The sequence below is a fragment of the Nanorana parkeri genome, unplaced genomic scaffold (genome assembly GCF_000935625.1).
Source record: "Nanorana parkeri isolate BGI_ZX_2015 unplaced genomic scaffold, ASM93562v1 scaffold63, whole genome shotgun sequence".
Lineage (NCBI taxonomy): Eukaryota > Metazoa > Chordata > Amphibia > Anura > Dicroglossidae > Nanorana > Nanorana parkeri.
In genome coordinates this window covers 586,125-611,349 of record NW_017306331.1, presented here as the reverse complement: position 1 = coordinate 611,349, position 25,225 = coordinate 586,125, and the positions used below count along the sequence as shown (strand labels likewise).

Sequence of the window (25,225 nt, the reverse complement as noted above, 5' to 3'; positions counted from 1 at the left end):
ATATTCAGACATTTAGGAGGGCGCGCTGTGTAGAAGTAGGTCAGCAGGAATCATGCTTTGTGAAGGCAGCCAGGTCATTCCTAAAGAACTGCTGTATCACTTTAAAGAGGAATATTGTTTAAAACAAGAATTTGCTAAAATGATGAAATATAACTATGTTTTACCATTGTATCTACGTCAGAACACAGTATCTTGACAAGCTTTTTTTGATTACCATGCTATGTGATCATTTTAGATTTAGATTATACTCAGTGGAATTCTGTGGTAAATTTGGTCCCACACATTTATGTGTATTGCCTAAAAAGGATCCTGCCGTGTTAATGTTGTGTCAAGCTAGATGACAGTAGAAGGCAATGAAAATCACCAGCACTTGTGAGATTAAGTAAATCCAAATTTTCTTTTTATTAAAGAAGCTTGTCACAATAGCCAACGTTTCTGAACCACACAGCGTCCCTTCATCAGGGCAGACATGGTGACTGTCACCATAACTGCCCTGATGAAGGACTAGTAGAATATACAGAGACACTGGTACTCCAATAGTGAATCAAATATGTCTGTTTATTGACCTATGTCATGATATTATGACCACTGACAGGTGCAGTGAATAACATTGATTAGTGATTATCTTGTTACATGGCACCTGGAAGTGGGTGGGATATATTAGGGAACAAGTGAACATTTTGCCCCTGAAATTGGGCACGGGTAAGAATTTGAACGACTTTGACAAGGGCCAAATTGTGACAGCTATACGACTGGGTCAGAGCAACTCCAAAATGGCTGCTCTTGTGGAATGTTCCCTGTCTGCAATGGTCAGGACTTACCAAAAGTGGTCCAAGGAAAGAAAACCAGTGAATCGGTGACAGGGTAATAGGCAGCCAAAGCTCATACATGCACATGGGAAGCGAAGGCTGGCTCGTGTAGTCTGATCCAATAGAAGAGCTACAGTAGCTCAAATTGCTGAAAAAGTTCATGCTGGTTCTGATAGGTGTCTGAGCACACAGTGCACCGCAGTTTGTCACGTATTTTCCTCAGGTAGAGCGTCCTCTCCAGTGAGGAGATCAGTGAGTAGCATAGAAGTGACATCACCAAATCAGGTCAGACTAGCAGTAAGAGGCACAGGATTGGTTTTACTAAAAGAGTAAAGCTTGTTCACTTTGCAAAGGGAATTTTCACTTAGTTCAGTGAATGAGGTAAAGCTGTACTGACTTCTATCATCCAATCAGGTGCAAGCAAAAATCCTGTTTCCTTCATCATATTTGCTCTACTCATTTATAAATCAACCTCACAGTGTCTCACACTACAGATATACAGTTTGAAGGTACATAAAGTGCACTGCTAAATTTAAGGGGGAGTTACTACTTAGACATACATGACATTCCTAAAATATATAAAATCTTTACTTTTTGCGTTCCGGTCCACTTTAACACCAGATCAAAGCACACACTTTCTGTTATTCCAGGTACAGACATTTTCAGGGCTCTTACTTATACATCTGAATTTTCATTATTCAAAGTGTCAGTCATCAGTCTGTACACCCATTAGTAAAAGATAAGCTGTTTGTTCTGTAATATTATGTAAATCCCAAATGTTTCTGCTTATTGAAATAAACCAGATTAATCAGTAAATACAAATGTGTCTGGTTCTCTTTTATCATACCAGATAGCAGGTCTTATCCTTGGATAACTTCACAGTTCTTTTCCATGTACAAAGCATCCATTTGAATTGGCAATTGCTGATAATAAGGAAGGCTTCCTTTAGGGAAGAGGAGTCGGTATCTGTAATAGCAGATGTCTTACTTACGGCAGGCCTAGCATATCCAGCAAAGCATTTAATGATTGCTCTGGGTCTTGTGAGGCACTTGGCCCATGACTGTGCACTGCAGCCAATATCATAGTGGATCGTAAAAACTGTACTAACACTGAAGTGAGGTCATAAAATGGCATCACCTGAAAACAGACAGCAGTCATTTTTATCCATTGCCTTTTTTAGATGTCAGTTCATCCCTGTTCTCTTCAGGGCAGGGATCCTCAAACTGCGGGCCGCTAAAGTAATTTACCCGGCCCGTCCATCAGAGCAGAAACGAGGAGGATCGGGTAAGTGACCTGGCCGCAATATACAGCATCTGCACCAGTGACCACATCCCTCGCTCCTATCCACCGGACTATGTCTGACTTACAGCCATGGGTGGGGGGCTCATCCTGCTGTGCCTTGGTGAGGGGCTCATCCTGCTGTGAATTGGTGGGGGGCTCATCCTGCTGTGACCTGGTGGGGGGCTCATCCTGCTGTGCACTGGTGGGGGGCTCATCCTGCTGTGACTAGAATGGAAATGGCACCTTGCCTTTCTGACAGATGTAACAGAGCTACTCAATAGTTTAAATGTGCAACTTCAAGGAAAGGGGAAGCTCATCTGTGAAATGCATTCACATGTGAAAGCATTTGAAGTCAAATTAGACCTCCTCATTAAACAAGTGAAGGAAGAAAACGTCTGCCATCTCCCCACAACGCAAAGCCTGTTGGCGGAAAAACCAGCAGTTGCATTCCCAAACAAAACTTGTGTGGATTCACTGCAAATGTTGGAAAGGGAGTTTCAAATTAGATTTAAAGAGCTTCAACTCCATAAACAGGACATACAGCTTTTCAGGAACCCATTTTCTGTTGACATTGAAACTGTAGAGCCAATTTACCAAATGGAACTACAGAATTGCGATTCTCTGCAAGACGTATTCAAGTCAAGTGGCCTTACTAATTTCTATGCATGTCTCCCCTCTGAAACATATCTAAATCTCAGGAACCATGCACTCAAAATGACAACCATCTTTGGCACCGCATATGTCTGTGAACAGACTTTTTCCAGAATGAAACTTCTGAAACTAACTGATGAACACTTGCATCACTTGTTACGACTAGCAGTGACAAATATGGAACCGGACATTGACCATCTCATTAGTCAAAAGCAGGCCCATACTTCCCATTGAAATACTATTAAGTTTATGTTAGTTATTGTGCCCTGGTGGGGGGCTCATCCTGCTGTGCCCTGGTGGGGGCTCATCCTGCTGTGACCTGGTGGGGGGCTCATCCTGCTGTGCACTGGTGGGGGGCTCATCCTGCTGTGACTAGAATGGAAATGGCACCTTGCCTTTCTGACAGATGTAACAGAGCTACTCAGTAGTTTAAATGTGCAACTTCAAGGAAAGGGGAAGCTCATCTGTGAAATGCATTCACATGTGAAAGCATTTGAAGTCAAATTAGACCTCCTCATTAAACAAGTGAAGGAAGAAAACGTCTGCCATCTCCCCACAACGCAAAGCCTGTTGGCGGAAAAACCAGCAGTTGCATTCCCAAACAAAACTTGTGTGGATTCACTGCAAATGTTGGAAAGGGAGTTTCAAATTAGATTTAAAGAGCTTCAACTCCATAAACAGGACATACAGCTTTTCAGGAACCCATTTTCTGTTGACATTGAAACTGTAGAGCCAATTTACCAAATGGAACTACAGAATTGCGATTCTCTGCAAGACGTATTCAAGTCAAGCGGCCTTACTAATTTCTATGCATCTCTCCCGTCTGAGACATATCTTAATCTCAGGAACCATGCACTCAAAATGACAACCATCTTTGGCACCGCATATGTCTGTGAACAGACTTTTTCCAGAATGAAACTTCTGAAACTAACTGATGAACACTTGCATCACTTGTTACGACTAGCAGTGACAAATATGGAACCGGACATTGACCATCTCATTAGTCAAAAGCAGGCCCATACTTCCCATTGAAATACTATTAAGTTTATGTTAGTTACAATTGTTCTTCATTTTCAATACTGTATTGTTTTTTGCACTATAAATAAGATATGTGCAGTGGGCATTGGAATTCGTTAACATTTTTTCAAACTATAGTCCAGCCCCCCAACAGTCTGAGGGACAGTGAACCGGTCCCCTGTTTAAAAAGTTTGAGGACCCCTGCTTTAGGGCCTACCTCTAGATTTTCAGCACATAGCAACTATCAGATTATTCATCAGCCAAACCAAAATTATAGGAGGGGGGTGGGGGAGGGTGTTACAGAGTCTACTTAGAAGTTGTAAATCTTCAGTAACAGACATAAATATCCCTTTCTTTAGCATACATTAAGGGACACAAAAGAAGCATTCAGGAACAGTGGGTTATGCTGCTGCCTTAAGGCGATTGGACACTGGCTAAGCAAAGCTGTAAGGACATCCCAGTATAACCCCTCCTACTCCCAGCATACCTCAGTTTCTTTGAAAGTGTCCTTAGTAGAATGGACATCTTTTTCTGCTCTAAGAGAAACAAACCACTTCCTTTTTTTGTTCTTAACCTGTGGGGCCATCACTTCCAGGACTCCTTGTTCTTCTTTATGCTGAAGATCGTTCTTAATGACATTGGCTGTATGTTTAGGCCAATCACATGCCTCCCGAAAGGTATGGTATGATGGATAAGTATCTGCTTGTATTTCTTAACATTGAGGACACCATTGATCCTGACCAAATCTCCAACTCCATTGGCAGAAATGCAAACCCAGACTTGCAAGGAACCATGCTTCACTGTTCCCTGCAGACACTCATTATTGTACCGCTTTCTAGCCCTTTGGTGAACAAACTGCCTCCTGCCTAGAGCACCTCCTGCCATTTTTCTGCACCCCATTTCCTATGTTTTCATGCATAGTTGAGTTGCATAGCCTTGTTTCCACATCGGAGGTATGGCTTTTTGGCTGCAATTCTTCCATCAAGGCCACTTCTGGCCAGACTTCTCCGGACAGAGTATTGGTGTACCTGGGTCTCATGGGTTTCTGCCAGTTTGGTGCTTATGGCACTGCTAGACATCTTCTGATGTTGAAGGGAAGTAAGCATGGTGTGTCTTTCATCTGCTGCATTGTTTCCTTGGCCAACCACTGCATCTACAGTCCTCAATGTTGCCCGTTTCTTTGTGTTTTTTCAAAAGAGCTTGAACAGCACATCTTGAAACCTCAGTCCGCTTTGAAATCTTTGCCTGGGAGAGACCTTGCTGATGCAGTATAACTACCTTGTGTGTTGTTGCTGTGCTCAGTCTTGCCATGGTATATGACCAGTGACATGAAACTGTCTTCCACAACCTTATCTTAGTAGCAGTGTTTGGCTGTTCCTCACCCAGTTTTAATCTGCCTACACAGGTGTTTCAGTTAATGACTGTGTTTCAACCTACATAGGAAATTGATGATCATTAGTACCTGCTTGGTATAATTGGTTAATCATAGACCTGACTCGAATCCTACAAAATCCCTGACTTTGTGCAAGTGTAAAGCTGGCCATACACCTTACAATTATCTGCAGATTTTCTGTGGTCAGATGGAAAAGGTGCAACAGATTCCTCCATCTACACTTAACTGTGTGGATGGAGTAATCTCCACCTGGGCCAATCTGTTGCACTTTTTCCATCTGACCACAGAAAATCTGCAGATACATTTTAAGGTGTATGGGCACGTTAAGAATTGATGCTGGTTGGAAGCCAAAGGGTAGTCACACGAAATATTGATTTGATTTCGATTTTGTTTTCTGTTCACTCATTTTGCATTTTTTAAATTGATAAAAATAACAATATATATATTTATGAAAGCATTCTTACTTTACAGCATTTGTTCACACCTGCCTAAAACCTTTGCACAGTACTGTATATCTTATTGATATATAATAGTCGTTGCAGAACTAAAAAGTTCCTTAAAATACAAATTTCCATATCTCAAAAGCCATCAGCCCAAGAATAAGAAAATGATTTTGCTTTAACTACTGTAAAAGTACCCAAACAGTTCATATGCTAGTTGATGATTGATTAAATCTGTTGGAGGCTTTGACCCCTGACAAGCCACTATAGCTGAGAATGTCTGTGGGTGGTTTAAGTCAATCTGTCCTGTCCACACTTACAGTATATCACTGTTAAAGTGTTTGCCTGCCTTCATATCAGTTTCTTTGTGTCCAGGTAGAACCTTGCATCCAATTACCCAGATTTGTTCTCAACTGCCCTCTTAAGATTAAGCATTGTCCCCTCTTGACAATAATGACCCTTTTATAAAGCAGTCGTATGGCCTTACAGCTGCCATACCAAAAATCCAGGACACCTTTAAGCAAAGATTTACTGTAGGAATGTCCATAGCTCTTTATTGGCTTCAAAACTTTGACCATTCTAATTGTCATTGTGTCATGATCCAAATCCATTCTGTAGAACAATAGGTTCCAGAATGTTGCCATTGCACTGTAAAAGCTATAAAATAACACACAGACCTTCCAAAGTTCAAAATCACATGGGTGATATGTACACTGCTGAGAACTCATACAGTGGTCCTGGAAGATCATTGACAATTTGTCTATTATGGTTTTAAATCCCTCCAAGTTGCATTTATGTGTCCACACTGTAAACAGGCCAATTTTATCACATTCTGTTTTATGTGCCCAGCTGTGAAGTCTTATATGGCCTCATGGAAAATCCTCTGGAGCTTTACTGTGCTGGGTATTCATGCAATTTGGCTACTTGGTCAGTAGGGCCATCAGTTCCCAAAATGGGTAGGACATAGGCTGGAGTAGCAGCAAAGCATTTGTGACCAGGCCAGTTTTTGATGGGCAGTGGTGACTGTTTTAAAGGGGCAGCTGATATAACTTGTGATACCTGGACCATGTATTGTTTAACAAAAGAAAATGAATGAACTTTTCTTATGGAATGATGATTTTATGAAGTCACAGATAGGATTGTAACAAGGACCTTTCTGGATCTCCCATCACCCATTTATTTCCAGGTAGCATATACTTGTATATGGTCACCCAAACATAGACTCCTTTCTGTCGTTCAATTTGTATAAATCTTCCGCAGTGTCTCTGTGATGAAGCTTTTGTCTTCACATATTTCAATATGATCCTTCTATTGCCTTCACCCTTGCGCTGTCATAGAGATCAGTATTAGTACTGTATTTCCAGTGTGATTGATTCTTACACCATGTCAGTATGACTTTCATCCTTACCAGAGATAATTAAATTCCTGTTTGAATGTGTCACAGCGGTCATTATCAGTATACATTGTATGTCCAGACCATGATTTTATGTGTAACGCCTTCCTGGATTAATTCCAAGCTGGGGATGAGCAGACATTGCAGGGGGTAAACTATGAGCTATACACAAATGTGACACATTGTAGATCTCCCAGAGAACAGCAGACCGCTTTCTTTATTGGGTTCAATAATTTTCCTTGGGAAAATCAATACAGGAAATGCATTTCAAGAGAATACGATAGTAGAATAGTAATGCAACTAATATAAACAAATGTCAATAAAATCATCTGAACCAATTTTACAAACCATGAATGCAGTTTAATTTGTTTGGGTAGTGGCAGGGTGTGTTGAAGTTAGAGGGAGTCTTTATTACTGGACTAAAAGTGACCTTATATAGCTCATGCTTCTAATTTTTTGTCAGACCATAAAGGGTTCAAATCTGTACTTCCAAGGATCTAAGGAATTGTTCAATTGTTCCTCTGCCATGCATATGCTGCATTAAAATGTTGGTTGATGTGAGGTGTGTCATTTCTGTATTTGTTGCCAAATAGGGCTGCAACCAACTAATCGATTCATCGATAAAGAGAATAGTTGTCAACTATTCTCATTATCGATTATTTGGTCTTGGTCCCCTAGTTCTCTCCTCTGTGCTGGGAGCCAGTGTTTCATTCCCCAGCAGGGATCGGAGGGGAAACAGACCCCTGCAGCCAGTGCCCAGCAGTGAGGAGAGATCCATCAAACCTCCCCAAACCCCTCACCCCCTGCCACATCAGCTATGCAGCTTTCTCCTCCCCGCTGGGAGCCCGATGCATGCTGCGGTCTGTATCCCCTCTGATCCCCGCGGTTTTCCCCCACCTGTATCGGCAGAGACAGCGGGGGTCAGGGGGGACACAGATCTGATCCTCCTGCCAGGGAAGGGAGGAGAAAGCTGTCAGGAGGCTGAGGGGGCGATGCGGGGCGGAGAGCTGCGGGACGATCAGTAAATATGTTAAATATTTGCTGATCGTCCCCTGTAAATATTCAAACATTGCAGTAATCAGTACGATGTTTGTAAATAACTGAGGACATAGTATTCACATACTGTGTCCCCAATTATGAATGAACAGGAAGTGCTCTACGTCACTTCCTGTTCATTCATGTTGTGGTCATAGTATCTGTTTACTATCTCCTCGATTTATGAATGAACAGGAGGCTTCTGTACTCCGTGCTTCCTGTTCATTGAGTGCTGGGGCTGCAGAAAAAGAGATTGAGGACTCCGTGGAACCGCAATGCAGTTGGAAATGCAGTTAGAGTATGATGGGTTTGCAAAAAATTGTGCATACAGTTTTATTCTGAAGTAAACTTTATGCTTGTAAAACTCCACTTGTGTATTTTATTTTAAATTAAGGGTGATATTAAAATTTTGTTATCCGATAAATCGAAAAAATCATCGCCAACTAATCAATTATAGAAATAATCATTAGTTGTAGCCCTACTGCCAACACATGAGATGGCTTCAGATGTCCTCAGTAGGTGGGTCTATTAAGTAGCCTTTAAAGAGAACTTATAGGTGATCAAACTTGTTAAGCATTAATGGTGTCAAAATGTTTACAGCTTGCACCTTTGAATGAGCAGGACCACACTTACAGGGGCACAATTAAAGTTGAGATCGGTTTTTAAATTATATGTAGACCGTCACAGTGAACTATAGACCTAAAACACTTCCACAGCAGTATCATAATTCGTTAAACCTGACCCGATTTTTCTTTATCTTTAACCTTGGGTACAAAGTTTACTGTGTTGTATGTGCATGATACCTTCTTTCAACCAGTGGATGTGAATAGTATCTCATAGTATGTAGTTACATTTATTATGCGGTCACTGTTAATTTCATGATAGTAACCTTTAGCGTTCTTACACTTGCTGTATTATTATATACATGGTCCATTAAGTGCTTCCCGGCTGAGGACTTATGTAACTGTTTCTGATTAATATATTGTGGAGAAAAGGTCATTGAGGATGTATTTGATCCATAACGATAATTAACCTGCCTTTAAAAGGGAAATATCTATAATCCTAGGTTATATTAAAAAAAAGAAAGAAAAGTACACTATTAACTGCAGTCATTTGTGCAATTGCATTTCAATTCCTAATCTGGATAGTGTAGTATACATGTAGAATGATAATTAGGTGATATCTTGTATTACCAGCTTACCAGCTCTTGTTTGCAGACTGGAAACTATTTATTATATTATATTAGAGTTAAAGTAGATAAAACCTAATCATTAAAATCTGGTATCATCCTTATAAGTTGGTGCCGTATTTAAGTAACTTCTTAAAGCAGAATTGCAGCTATTATGTAACAAGATAAAAATGAATAGCCCATTAAAATATAAAATAGCAAAACCAGCTTTTTCTGCAATATTCGTTTTTTTTCTGCCACTAGATGTCATAAGTCTGACGGCCAGCATCATTCTGCCCTCTTCCTCTGAGCCCAGGTTGTCCTGTATTAGCCCTAGACTGTGACTGGACAATAAAAATAGAAGCAGCACAGTGATGAGCTCAGCTCTGTCACTCTGCTTTCTTCTATCAGCATGCTTCTTGTCAGCACATAAACTGATTGGCTCCTTGTACTATTTCTTCCTCCCTTCTTTGCTGTACAGGAACTGCAAGAGGCTGATACCAGATGAAATCCATGAGCTTACACTGCTTGCATTCAAAGAAGAAATCCAGTTATTTTAAAAATGAACTTCTCACTATTCTCTAGGGCCTTGGTTCTCAACTGGTGGGTCGTGATGCAAAAGTGGGTCGCAACCCTTTGTTCAGTAGGTCGCCGTGTGCTTTCCACTTTTCTAGGTGAGAGGCTCCTCTGCCTCCCCCTAGCGCAGCACTGTCAGTTCTCGGGCCAAGCAGCCATTCAAAATATGCTGCCCGGTGCCGAGTGTTAGCTTAAGGTGGGATAGGATGGGGCAATGGCCGTGAGGGAGCTCCATCCATACATGCATTGCTTACAGCTCCCTCACGTGCCCGGACCGGATTGATGTCACATTCTTGCTCCCGGCACCTCTACAGGGCACACAAGGGAGTTGTACAAGCAATGCACATATGGATGGAGCTCCATCACAGCACAGCAGCCCACACTGGACCCCGAGCTGAGGATTCACTCCAGTCCTCGTAAGGTAAGGAGACTGGGTGGACCTTAAAAAAGAATTGAAAAAAAATTTGGAGTGTGTGTGTATGTGAGAATGTCTGTGAGCGTGTGCGATTGTGTCTGTGGTTGTGTATGTATGTCAGTATTTTTGAGGGCTGGTGTACAGTGCGTTAATCACAGTCCCGTGCGAATAACGCACTGTACCATGCAATTGCATCTACCGTGCATTCTGGTGTGGGAGGTGTGTTGTGTTGCCATTGATTTGAACGGTACACAGTTCATACGCTCGCACTGAAACGCGCGGTACACTAATCCAGGTGCTTTTTTTAAATTACTGTTGATTCAACCTTGCGATAATCAGGGCAGGATGGGGCTGCCGTACGAAATTCGTACGATGGTTCGATGATCGGACGAAACGTTTTTTATTTTTAATGAAACTGGGTATTTAGCTGTTTGGTTGGAGTTCTGCTTTAATATAAATAGTACATTTACTGTACAGATCTGTTCACAATACCTGAAAGAGTGACAGCCATAGAGGACAGAAAGATAACTGGAATTACTGTCCATGTAGGTCAATGAAGAAGATACTTCGATCCATTAGCTTTCAGTGCATGTTGTGACCCAAGCCCCCCTCCCATACACTAGCCACTCCTGTAACCTCAATACTAACACTGCGCGTTATCCCCAATACTAACCCCCCTTATGTAATCTTAGCCCCTTCTTTGTAAATTCCCCTCGGCTGCACCAGGCAATGAAGACCAGCCTTCCTGAGAAGCTCTATGCTAAGTATTTACATATAGAAAGGTAACATTATTCAGCTTTGCATAAATACTTCATTCCCTGCTCATGGAACCGTGCGACGTGGAGGGATTACAGGATTGCCTATTCTGAGAAAAGAAGCGAGTTAAATCTAAACAAATCCCTAAACAAGCCTGCCTTTCATTTATCCATTCCTGATTGTATCAGCAGCGCTGTGCAATGATACTTCCTCCTCTAAATGATCCAGCATGATGTATCGGTATGTGAACTGAATTACTATTGATTGCTATGGCTGGACAGAATGTGGAGAGTGCGCACACAGGGAATTAATGTCATGTCTCATTCTCCCCAGCCCTGGCTCGTTTATTAAATAACCTGACAGAAGGTTGTCTGCCGGCTTCAACAGGGGATTCCAAAGAGAACTGGAACACTGAAAGGATAATGTAACCTCCAGTTTATTTTGCCTTAAATGGACAGTGAAACATATGGTCATAGTTTTGGTGTGCCAGGAATATGTGTGCGCATTAGAACAAGAGGCAGTGAAGGGCATGCAGGTTTGCAAAATTACACTGTACTTGACTTAATACAAAGCAGACATGATAATCAGAATAAGAAATCTTAAAGATATATGCAGATCAAATTTCAAACTTAAAGTGAATTTGTGCTTTGCTCATGCATTGTAACGAAACTGGTTCACTATAATGTAGATCCCCACACAACCTCCTTTTGCTCTCTCACTGCCTCTCTCAACTGCTAGGAGTCAAAGAAAAGCCCGGTACAAGCTATGAGTCGCTGGGGTTAAAGCACACACAGGACCATGGACTCTCATGTGACAACACTGACTGGGCAACCAGTGTCACATGGGGCCACATGCTCAGGAGTACAAAGTATTTTCTCTGGCTCCCAGCAATTAATGGTTGCAGGGCAATGAAGGAGTTAAGTATATGCTTAAAGCAGACCTTTTCACTCAAAAATTAAATTCTACCAATGCATCCCTCTTTGTATGATGATTAATAATAACATAGACATGTCGGGGGTAAAGGCAAAATGACTTCAGTTTGCCAAAGCAATGCACACTGGAAGGTTACATCAGCAGAGCATTGCCGGGAAATCTCATCTCAGGTAGAGGCATTTTCCACTCCTGAGATGATGTGCATGGTCACATGTCTAGTCACATGTGCCAGTAATCCAGGAAGTAAAATGAGGGCTAGTAATCTGCCCTTAGTAAACATGGCCACTGTCAGAAGACTGAAAAGAGAAATTAGGTATCCAAAGAATATAAAGCTGGCAATTATCTAGAAGTATGTGTTTTGTAGATTGTCATTACTAAACATTTCTAAAGGTGTGTTTGTTGTTATTTTACAGATATGGGTAAAGGTCCGCTTTAAGAGGGGTGGGAGATAGTTGGAATGGGCAAAGTATATGTTCTCTTTAAACATCAAACAACACGCAGTGGCCAAAGCTCCCCAGCACAATTCTGTTTTTTCATTTAGGAATATGACTTTTTATATTCCTTCTTGATGCCACTGGTGGTATTTTCCTACCCTGGCTCCTGGCTCTGTCCCTACCTACAGTCATGTGAAAAAGTACACCCCAAGGAAATTGTTCTTTTTCAACATATTTGAACAGCCAACATTAGATCTTCTTATAAACAGTGGCAACAGATAAAGGTGATATATGTGAATTCAACAAAAATATAAAAAAAATATTAGAACCCTCTTCGTTTCAGAAGCTTCTACTTCTTCTTTAGCAGAAATAACTTCTTGTGGGTGTTTTGCATAACGGCCCACCGGTCTCCGACATCAACTTGGTAACATTTCTGACCACTTCATACAAAATTCCGTCAATCGCAAGATGTTTGTGGGTCTCCTTGCATGAAGAGTCCACTTCAAATCGTCCCACAACATTTCAGTCGGACTTAAATCAGGACTTTGACTAAGTCAGTAGATAAACCTACATTTCTTTTTTAGCCATTCCTTGGTGGATTTGCCTGTGTGCTTTCCATCAATATTGTGTTGAAAGATCAATTTGTTGGTTTAATTTAATATTTCTGGCAGATAGCTTAACATATTCATCAAGCACACTTTGATATGATGCAGAATTCATGGTTGATTCCATTACTGCAGGCTGCCCACTCCCTGAAGTAGTAAAGCAATCCCAAATCATAACATGTCCACCGTGCTTGGCGCCAAACATGTCTACTGCTACTGTGGCCATACAACTCTATCTTTGATTCATAAGTTCACAGTACATTGTTTCAAAAGGCCCAGTCTTTGTCTCTATGTCTAATGGCAAACTACAGTCTTGCTCCAATGGTCTTTTTAGACAGCAAAGACTTTTTCTGGATAAATTGGTGCAATCTCTTGCTGATTATAGATGCATTCACCAACTGTTGCAAAAATTACTTGCAGATCCTATGATTTACATTTTTTGTTAAGTTTCTTAGGAATTTGCTGGGCTGGTCAGTTCTGGACAGATTACCAGATGTTTAAAATCTAAGCCACATGTAGATTATTTTCTTTACAGTGGAATAATTGATTTCCGTTGTTTGGTAAGTGTTTTAAATCCCTTGCCGGACTCTACAGCTTTCTTTCTGAGGGCCTTAGACCTTGTTCACACCAAATGCAGAGCAGATCTGCATGAGTTTCTGCACACGCAGTGCAGTGGGTTGTGTCGCGTTTTTTGCCGCGTTTTTGATGCGTTCCGGGCCGTTTTTGGTTTTAAAAAATGTAGTTTAAAATGGGCTTCCAGGGCGTTTGCATGCGCTTTTGATGCGTTTGCATGCGTTCCAGAGCAGGTAAAATAGGGCCTGCTGCTGTTTTTTTACCTGCTCTGGAACGGAACGCTGCGGTGTGAACTGGAGCTAAAAATACCATTGGAATGCATTGGACGCAGTTTTGCTCCGGTCTGTAACTGCTCTGCTCCTGGAACGCGCTTGGTGTGAACAAGGCCTTAGAGAGCTCTTTTGATCTTGACATGATGACACCATACACGCTAATAGAAAAGAGAACATCAGACCCTAGATATCTGAAGTTCAAATAAGACAGGTTTCAAGAGCTGCACACTCCTTAAAGCGGATCTTTACCCATAATCTTTAAAATAACAAACACACCTTTAGAAATGTTTAGTGATGACAATCTTCAAACACATACTTCTAGATAATTGCCGGACTTGTATCTTTGTATACCTTACTTCTCTTTTCTTCCCCAGTCTTCTGACAGTGGCCATGTTTACTAAGGGCAGATTACTAGCTCTCCTTTTACTTCCTGGATTTATGGCACATTTGACTACACATGTGACCATGCACATCATCTCAGGGGAGAAAATGCCTTTTGCTGAGATCTCATGAGATGACAGATGAGATTTCCCAGCAGTGCTCTGTTGATGACTAAGTAATTAAGTCATTTTGCCCTTTCAAAGCAGGAAGTGAATGCTCTGCAAGTGTAAGTATTTCATAATCACAGCATTTTACACCTGACATGTCTATGTTATTATTAATCATCATTCATAGAGGGATGCATTGATAGAGTTTGATTTTTGAGTGTAAGGCCTCATTCACACAGCTTAGAGACGGCAAGTACAGATCCGTGCGGCATGCATGGCCGTATCTGGCCGTTACCAGGCTGTATGCTCACCCGAGCTGCACATCCGTGCGGGTGTCCGTACTCGGACGCAGACAGAATGGATCCTGTCTGCGTCAGAGCATGGACACCCGCACGGATCTGTACAGGTCGTCTCTGAGCTGTGTGAATGAGGCCTTAAGGTCCGGTTTAACCACTTCAGGGCTGCAACACATCTGTAGACGGTGACCCGCAGAAATGGTTAAAACAAGCACACGGCTGCTGCAGCAGCCGTGTTCCTGGTATCGTTTTTAACAGCCAGCGATGGCTGTTAATGTACAAGTGATCCGGCAGCTGTATAGATCCTGCCATCGTCGGCTTCCGCGGGCACAACGGCTGTCCCTATGCGGTCACCCCGCAACGATCGGAGAGAGATTCAGCAGCTTCCAGCCGCTGATCTCTCCTCCAATCACTGGACCTGGAAGTGATGTGTATTGCATCACTTCCGGTGTCACTATTTACAGTCTCCGGCTCTTAGAGCCAGGAGAAGAAGCTGGGGAAGCAGATCTCTGCTTCCTCAGCTTCTTTGGGGTCCTTACGTGACATTACGGGTCTGAAAGACCCCTGATGTCTATATAAAAAGGGAAAAAACAAGGAGTGAAGAAGCGCCACTACCAAGTGGTGATTTGTCAAAAACAGATAAGGGTATCATACTTACCAAGTAGTGGGTACTTACGCCAGTACCCACTACTTGGTAAGTTTGATACCCTTATCTGTCTTTGACAAATCACCACTTGGTAGTGGCGCTTCTTCACTCCTTATCTGTTTTTGACAAATCACCACTTGATAGTGGCGCTTCTTCACTCCTTGTTTTTTCCCACTTACCAAACGTCGGACACCCCGGTCCGTATTTCTAAGAAGCCGCACACCAAGCGCTCCAACCCTTACTCCCACACCCTCACCTCAGTGCTAGCGCTGCACCAGGGGACATTTCTCCCAAATTTGTCTATATAAAGAGGACCTGTCACACCCTATCTGCTATTACATAGGGTGCTTGTTAGCCCCCTATGTGATAGCAATAAGGTTACTGTAAAAAAAAGTTGGAAAAAATGTAAGTCACATATAAGAATTTTTTTTAATTTATTTTTTTTAAATGTTAACGTCCCCCACCCCCCATGTGCACGCACATACACACGCAAACACGCGTCAGTGCGTCTACGTGTTAAAACGACAATTGCGCTACACATGTTACATATCGTCGCGTACGTCAGAGTGAGAGCAGTAATTCTGTCAATCACTGTTAGCACTAAACTGATGAGTAGTAAAAGCGTTTAAAGTGTTCCCTATGGGAATTTTTGGGTAAGTTTTTTTGCGGCTTCATGGGCGAACGCAATTTTAAGGCTTGACATGTTTGGTATCTAATTACCCGGCGTGACCCCATCTTTCATATTTTACCAAAAAATGGGTATTATATTCTCTTTCTGTGCACTAAATTTTAATTTAGTTTATTTTATCCTAAAAATAATGGTTTGATAAACATTTGCGCAAATACCGTGCGACATAAAAAATTGTAACTAGCATCTTTTTATTCTACAGGACCTCTGCTTTCAGGAAATAAAGCATTGTTTGGGGTCTGGAACTCTTTTCTAGCCAAAAAGTAACATTTTATCATGTGTACACAAATAGTAATAGATTGCTCCGGACAGCAAGTGGTTAAGGAGGTTTTAATCATTTGCATCTAAACGGGAAGACCTGATTCTAATTTTATGGATTTGAATTGGTATTAATTGGTGTACTTTTTCAACATGACAAATCTGCATTTTCATTGTTTAGATTGTGAGAATGAATACACCATGTCATTTTTATGTGTCATTTGTTCAAGTACCTCACCTTTATCTGTGGCATTGTATGAATGATAATCGAATGTTTGCCTATTCAAATATGTTGAATAAAATCAACAATTTCCATGCAGTGTACTTAAATTTTTACATGTTTCACATGAGTGTACCTTGAGATTTTTCCGTGCCTGTTGCATTCTCCAATTTATAAAGCAGAATATAAATCCGAGGTGGAGAGTGGGAATTTAGGACTGGGAGATGAAATGCAGATCTCCCACCACGTATCATTAAATTTAAGGAAAATAGGATTTTTGTACTCACCGTAAAATCCTTTTCTCTCCGTTCATTGAAGGACACAGGCAACAGATCGCGAACCACATTCAAACAGTGGAGCGCACGCTCCTTCCTATGAACCGGCTTTGGACACAGGGAAGGTAAGACAAAGTCCTCATTCAGATGTAATGCCGACACAACCTTCGGTAGGAACGCCGACCGAGGACGGAGAGCCGCCTCGTCCCGATGCAAAACCAGCATTGGGGACTTGCAGGACAACGCAGCCAACTCCGACACCCGCCGAACGGAAGTGATGGCCACCAAAAAGGCCACTTTCTGTGCGCTAGGCAAAAAACTGGAGACTTGTCAGCAGGTGAGGGGTTTGGCCACCGGCAGGGGCCGCCCCTAGGCTGTAATTGGTCTTTAGTTTTGTGCCTAGCGTCCTTCTCCTGCAGGTGGCGATATTACCCTACCATTCAGGATCTACGATCTGTTGCCTGTGTCCTTCAATGAACGGGAGAGAAAACAGAACATTACAGAGTTTTGTAAGACGAGACTGCTGAACTCTGCGAAAGAACATGTTCAAGTAAAGCATTTTTTTAAATGTACTTTTTGTTTGGAGTGGGCCAAGTTTTATTCTGTCTTTGATCACAGTGGGGAAACCTCCCACCTTCAGATTTACTGTGACATTTACAGTGATGCTGTGAGCTGAACGTTATGTTTTCTTTTCCTAAACTGCATTGCCTAGCACTATGTTATGCAATGGTATGGTACCAATTATGGTGTAACTTGTGAGTGTTTGACAAAGCACATCACCTGTGCGATTAGTCTCTATAGAAAGCACCTTTTGCCTGATTGGGGGTAAAAGTTCCATGGCATTGACTTCACAGCCCTAGAAATAGTATATCAAGGACAGAAAACAGTAGAGCGCCAGACCAAAGCGGATTTTAGCGTCCATAAAATTGTTTAATAATTGTTTTGGTACAGAAGCCGGAGAGAAGCTGGTGACGCAGATCTGTGCTTTATCAGCTTCTCTGGGGGTCCCTAGGTGACATTAGGGGTCTCAGAGACCCCTGATGTCTCCATAAAGGGGACCTGTCACTGTAATTTGATATCACATTGGGGAATTCTTATCTCCCTATGTGATAACAATTAAGTTAAGTGTAAAAAAATAAAAAATTTTAAAGCCCCCACCCCGACATAGTTGTGCAAAAATGCGTAAGGTGCGCCTACACACAAACACGATGATTGCACCAATTACGCAGCACTTGTTACATATCATTGAGTATGAGCAATAATTTTAGGGCATGAATCACTGTTAACACTAAATTGATGAGCGTTAAAATCTTTAAAGTAACGCAGTGCTGAATACTGAAAAATGGCCTGGCCAGGAAGGGGGTGTAAACACCCCGGTCAGCAAGTGGTTAAATCCTGTAAATTCTTTTCTTCTCGGACATGGGTCACAAGACCAGTCCTGACAAAGTTGTTTCGAGGCCTGAAGTTCAGGCATTGCCAGCAAATCAGAGGCCCTGCCTGGACAGTTCCCCTCCCTTTAATCAGAGACCACATGACCAGTGCCATGGCACTGTGTCCTGCACCAGAGGAGAGCATGGTTTACAATACTAAAGAAGGCAAGAAGTAGGACATTTTTCCTACTATGATACTTTAGAGGAGTAATTTTAATAGATCAAACTTATGTGGGTGTTATAGATCCACTTTCACGTAAAGCAGAATAAACAAGAAAATACCTTCTTTCAGTACAGCTTCATTTAGAATCTTTCTCTTTATTTTAATTTCTGTTACATCAAGTTTGTAAAAAGAGCGGTTGTCACATGCAGATACATCAATCTTATTCACAGTAATTTGGCAACACTTGACAAACAACCAGCAGATACAACTTCAATATCACTAACAACATGCAAAGTTTCCTGTTTGGCTGCATTTTGACCCTCTATTAGAGATTATTGTTCTCTATAATTAATCTACAGTTATTGTGAACTCACAAAGTTGTGTTTATTTTTCCATCTAGTTTATTGTTCACCAAAACAAAACTGGAGTGGAAGCACAAAGGACCCGAGGAGGCTCTGATAACCTGCCGCCATATGTTATACCTGTGGCAGAAACTGTTTAACTATTCACAACTCAGGTAATTTTCATCTGCTGTTGGCAATTACTTTCCGACAGACTGAAAACCAGGTCAGAAGAAATCTTAGAATGTGGAACGTGAGCCTGTCATTAAAAATCTTACTTCAAGGAGAATTAGCAGTTTACATGTTAGCTTTGTCAAACTACATCAATACTGTTTTTGGAGTTTAAAAAAGTGCCTTCTTCATGCCATGCTGAGCTTGTTCATTAAACCTACTGCCCAAGCTACAATCAAATGGTCTCTTCTTGGTAAATGTACTTCTGTGACCCAAAATAGAACTAAAACCAAAAAACATTTGTCTTTAGTTGTCTTTTAAAAGTCCCATGCAGGCTTATTTTTAATGTGTTGCAAGAGAAGAAAATAGTCTGTGCAAACCAGATGATGGTAGCAGAGGGGAATTACTTTGGGCCCCAAAGATTGTGTACCTACAAGTTCCAGTGATGGATATCCAGTCCTGAATTTCAGTTAATTGTAACGCTTGTTATTTCACAGAGAAGGCTGTTAAGATCTTATTCATCATTACCCTTATAACGGAACACTGTTATGATTGATCTATATTGCTGTTTATGTTGTTCTAGTGACAGTGAAAAAGAAAGCAGTCTAGCTGATGTTCCCCTGACAAGAAAACACAGTGCGATGCACCTTGCTCTTCCAGAAGGTCATGACCAGGAGAATGGTAAGAACATTTATGAGGAGAGGATGCATATGTCAAAATAGATGCAGGAAAATAGCATTGACCACAGCAACCAGACAGCATTAATTGACTGATTCCTTGCAGCACTTTTCACTTCTTCCAGCTTAAAAAACACTACTAAGGATGTTTATACAACACACATACTGAAACTTTGGCACGTGAGCAGCCATACTGTGCTGCTACAAAAAGAGCCAAAACAACATATAAGTTTGTCAGGGAGTGTAAGGGATGCTACATGGTGGTCAGGGTGGATGAAATTCCTGCCTTCCATGGTTGATAATATGAGCCCCTCTATAAAGGTTTAGATCCAGAAGGGTGCTTAACGTTTTAATGGATGTGGCTTGGGTTTTAACTAAGGTTAGGTGTACAGGCGGCCCAAGCTCCATCTGCCCTGATACCCTAAATTATTTCCAGAGCAGCCTCCCCCCATTTATTGCTTTTTAGGGTTTAATAAACCATATAAACAGAGTTCCCAGGTTCAACACTTATGCCTGCCTCTCTTGCTGAGCACAGTGGAAAGGATAATGTTCTATTCAGATTCTTTCCCCTGCACCAGCTACCGTGTTTCCCCGAAAGTAAGACATCCTCCGAAAATAAGACCTAGCGCTATCTTCGGGGATGTCTGTAATATAAGACCTACCCCGAAAATAAGACCTAGCGCTATCTTCGGGGATGTCTGTAATATAAGACCTACCCCGAAAATAAGACCTAGCGCTATCTTCGGGGATGTCTGTAATATAAGACCTACCCCGAAAATAAGACCTAGCGCTATCTTCGGGGATGTCTGTAATATAAGACCTACCCCGAAAATAAGACCTAGCGCTATCTTCGGGGATGTCTGTAATATAAGACCTACCCCGAAAATAAGACCTAGTGTCTTATTTCGTGCAAAAAAAAATAAGACACTGTCTTATTTTCGGGGAAACACGGTAATTGGCAGTGTACACTTTAAATGCTTTTCTTGAAGGTTTCAGTAAGAGGGCTGCCATTGGGGCTGCTGTAGATGTGGCTAGGGTCGCAGAGCTTGAGTTATCCCCAATACCCCTTGTATACCTAGCCTTATTGATATTGGTACCTTCAGAGGACATGATGCCAGTGGTGTTGTGAGTGAGGATTAAGCTGGAGTGAATGGCATAGGGTATGTTAAAGTGAACCTGAACCTTTACCTGTCCCCTGGAATTCCGCCCAAGTCTAGATAAGCAACGTCATCCAGACCTGCACGTTTTCACCCCAAGTGCAGGTCTGTACGGGTGTGGGTGTCTCGGTTTGGACGAGACACCCACACCTGTCAGGTTTTTATTGCTGTCTGCCTCTCCATTGGAGAGTTCACTCCCTCAATTTCTCCTGGTGGCCACTGTTACAGAAAGTGTGAAAAAAAATCCACAATTTTGAGTTGTCACCAAAACAATAATAGAGGGTAAATCATCCAATGGGTACTTGCTCTGGTGGCAACGGTCCAAGAGAGGATTTCCCTTCAAAATGGAGAAATTTCATGTCAATTTTAGCTCTTTCTACAGGACAGGAAGTAATGGAAAAGCTCTCAAGTGAGACACAGATGACAAAAAACCTGAAAACTTTTTTAACCATTGTCAACTCTATTCAAAAAATATTGACTTTAGATGTAAAGGTTTAATCTTGACTTGGGCAGAAGTTGAGGCTTCCTGTTCATCTTGGGCCTAGAGTCCTAAAAGGCACAAGGATATATTTGATTTGACTACAATGTGCAGTACTTAACCAAATTTGCTTCATCCCAGGTGCATCAAAACAATAGGTGTTCAAAGCCTGCCAGTACCCTTGCTCTTTAGGTGGAAGCAGTTCTGACATGTCTCCTCCTGAGTCAGAATTTGAGCACTCCAATCAGCAGAGAGCATGAGCTTTATAGATTGCACAGCTATATGTCTGAAGCAGCAGGGGGTGTGTTGGATATCTGCAGAGAGACCACTTCTTCCACACATAGAGCAGTGGGCCTTTTCAGAATTTTTTTACTCCCACCATGGCTGCTTTCTAAAGAAAACAAACTGTAGGTCTTTGCTCAGCTTCTGTTTTGATGCATTTGGTGTGTATTGTTTACCACAGAAGGGCCTGGAAGACTCAACTGTAGGAGAAGTTTAAGATGTGGTCCTGGTCTGACGAGAGTGTCAGCCTGTAAATTGGGTGCCTTCAGCATCTACCATGTTTGGCAAACGTACCTGTGTTTTCAGCACTGTGAAGTTTTACTTATTGTGGTTGTAGATTGTTTTTGTTGTTCCTAAGGTCATGTTTCCAATACCGTTTGCATTGACAGCCTTTGGAAAATGCCTTCACCATGGAAGGTCATTGAATGGCTTTCATGGAAAGTATTTAAATTTTGAACATGACCTGTGATGGATAACGTTACTTAATACACCTGATATTAATAATTAAACAATCAAAGCAGTTTAATAATGAGCAAGACCAAGGGTTATTATTTGGGGGCTGATGGATAGTAATTGAAAACCATACTTCATTATTTATATTTATATCATTCACACATTAAGGCCTGGTATGTTTGTAAGCAGCTTTTCTTTCTGCACTTTTACAGTCACACACATTTGAATTAAAAGGTAATTTGTCTTGGTGTGCAGCAGCTGAATTCAGCGGGCTACAGGAACAGTGGCTGTTTGGTTGACACCCTTGCCCTGAAGCAGTGCGGTCCTGGGTTTACTTTCCATAGTCCAATCTATCTGCATGGATTTCATATGTCCTTACACGTTTATATGGGTTTTCTTCTACAATCCAAAAGCATACGGGTAGAGTAATGTGTGACATTGGACTATAAGCTTATTTAGAGACTGATGCAAGGTGATCATTGCTGTCTGGCAAGCAATACAGAATATATTTTTTACATTCGTAAATATTGTTAGTTTGAGACTGAACTCCAAGCAGATGTAAAGGCACATATTAATACTGCTCTGTGGTCCTTAATACTTCATTACATTTTTTTATTTTGTTTTTCTTCATTTGCAAGCAGTGCAGATACCTGTATTTGACCTGGTATCAGCCTCTTGCAGCCTAAGCTACAGTCTGTACAGCAGAGCTCAGAGTGGGTGAGGGCAAAGAAGCACAAGCAGCCAGTCAGGTGTCCTGAAGTTCAAGTAGCATGGTAATAGAAGGAGAGAGCAGAGTGACAGGGAGATGAGCTCATCGGTCTGCTGCTTCTCCTTTCACTGTCAAGTCACAGGATGGGGGCGGAGGGGAGACCTGTAATTGAAAGCGAACTTGCAGCAGAGAAAGTTTAGGTCTCCTCCCCTGCTACACAGGGCTCTGCTGAGGGGCAATGCTTTGCAAGTCTCAGGACTGGATGGACAGAAATACAAATCCTTTAGCAGGTAAAAATGTTCTTATATATGTATTTAATCTGTGTAATTTTTTCGTTTGCCTAAAGCGCTGCTTTAAAAGTGTCACTTTGGTGACCCTCATCTTTAAAAACAATGTTTGATAATGAAGTTCACAGCATTTTCCCTTTTGTTTGAATCAAGCATAGTATTGTTCTTTCATAATTAAGGGTTGTCTTGGGATTCACCGTGGGTGATTTTGGGGAGTGGCTATTGGCTTATTATTGTGGGATTGCTATTGCATAAAATACATTGGAAGAACAAGCACTTCTGCTGTGGTGTACAGAGCTCTAGAAACCCAAAATGTTAAAATGGATGTTCCCGTGATGAATGTGCAAGCACCAGACTTGATTTCTCATGAGCGATCTCTGATAATGGCACTTTATTGCATGAGCTTGTATGATGTCAGCTTACCAATGTTCCTGAGTGTTTAGTGTCCTGTCTAATTTGTCCTAGTGAATTGTAATGGTGTTCAGGAATAACCTTGGCACATATTTCAACACCACATTTCATATTTCTAATTTAATGCCTTCTGTAATTAAAACGAATGTTATATTGAGCATAAGACTTTCAAAGAATGACTTACACAAGGAGAAGTTCACAAGGAGTTGTGATTAGAATGAGATTTTTCTATTCTTGGCTTTTTTTTTAACAAGATCTAATTTTGCCAAAATTAATGAAGCCGAATCAAGGGCGTTTGCCCCAGGCTTGTAAGTTTTTTTGAGATGGAGATATATTTTAAAGTATATGTAAAATCCTCATAAAAAATAACTTATTGTATGGGCTTTGTGTGAGCTGAATGATTGCTGCGTTCTTTTAGGCCTCATTCACACGAGAATAAGCTTACACGTACAGCTCCGTGCTGCGTGCACGGCCGTATCGGGCAGCTCCCGGGAAGGACAGGTGTTGTGTGTGATTAATACGCAGCCCCTGTCCTTCTCTATGGGAAGACGCACCCATATGCCGCCCTACGCTCACCCGCCCTGCACGTCCGTGCGGGTGTCCGTAGTCGTACACTGACAGGATGGATCATGTCTGCGTCCGAGCCGAGACACCCACACCCGTACAGACCTGCACTTGGGGTGAGCGTATTGCGGCGTATGGCCGCGTACTTCCATAGAGAAGGACAGGGGCTGTGTACTAATCACACACAGCACTTGTCCTTCCTGGGAGCTGCCCGATACAGTGGTGCACGCAGTACGGATCTATACGTGCCGGCCTTTTCTCGTGTGAATGAGGCCTTAAGCATTGCCAAAACTGACATTTCACTTAGTTACATAGTTGGCCAGGTTAAAAAAAAAGTCCATCGAGTTCAACCTATAGAGATAAGAGAACGAAAGAAAACGAAAAAAGAAAAACCTAAAACAGAATGCTATGTCCACAGTTACTCACTCTTTCAAAATAATCCTGCCATGCACTGCGCTACCACTCTGTGTGCGATTTCTGCTCCGCCAGCTATGATGTAGCCAGGCAGCTTACAGCCAATTGTAAGCACACATAAATAGATTCACTCACTAGGTCATTGACTAGACTCCATCCCAACAGTAAACATGTAATAAAAAGTTTATTTGCAGTCTTGTAGTAGCCTTAGGAAGTCTGCAATGTTCCTTGGAGCTCTGTGTATAGTATCAAGGAAAACTCAAATTAATGAATGAATTAAGTAATATAGCATAAACAATTGCTACACAAGCAGCTGCTGTAATGTCTAAATCTGTTAAAAATGTTGTGCAATATGGCAATCTGGAGGTGTTCCCAACATTCTTGGTGTATGGAATGTCCCCAAAAAATTTAGTTTCCTGCTTTAAGGCTCATGCACAGAGCCGACGGGGGCCATACAGTGTAAATTCAGGCGTACCATGTTTAGCAATGCAACACACCACTATGTTTGTTAGCGCATTGCCGTGTGTTGTGGTGCCATTTAGTATGAATGGCTCCACAGTGCACCAGCATGCACAATGTGTGTTGCTGCAACCCTACTGCGTGAATCAGGCCTTAAAGTGCTTTTCCACTTTGCTGTCAAATTTTAAGAAACCCCCTCTACATGACATGCTGCATTCTTCTGCAGTGCACTGGATGCCACAGCAGGTCCCCGCACTGCAGGGCAGCCCACCGCACTGCTGTGTGGGGACCGGAATGAATGTACACTTTGTACACTTCACATAAAGTTAATACAAATGTACACAATGACAACACACTGCCGAAGCTGTCACAACGCAGAGTGTTTTAGCGGACGGGCTAATGTGAATGGGCCCTAAAAGTAACACAAACATTTTTTTTTGCTTTAGGTATAGGTAGGGCTTGAAAAATTTGATAGTGTCTCACCAGTCAGTCAAAAATTTCACCAGTCAGCATGACCGGACTATAGCCTTGCAATTTATGTTAAAAAATGTTGGGGACAGATAGAGCTTTCTTTTGGAGGTATATAATCACTATAATCACCACGGGG

The 25,225-nt window shown here is 41.8% G+C and overlaps 1 protein-coding gene across 1 annotated transcript in view; it reads left to right on the top strand.

Moving 5' to 3' along the window:
- Nucleotides 1-25,225, top strand: part of TTC7A (tetratricopeptide repeat domain 7A) — a 277,635-nt gene that overhangs the window by 174,689 nt on the left and 77,721 nt on the right. The window contains exons 16-17 of the mRNA XM_018576308.1: nucleotides 18,616-18,732; nucleotides 19,311-19,408. Of these exons, the coding sequence (XP_018431810.1) occupies nucleotides 18,616-18,732; nucleotides 19,311-19,408 (215 nt within the window). The remainder of the gene's footprint in view (nucleotides 1-18,615; nucleotides 18,733-19,310; nucleotides 19,409-25,225) is intronic.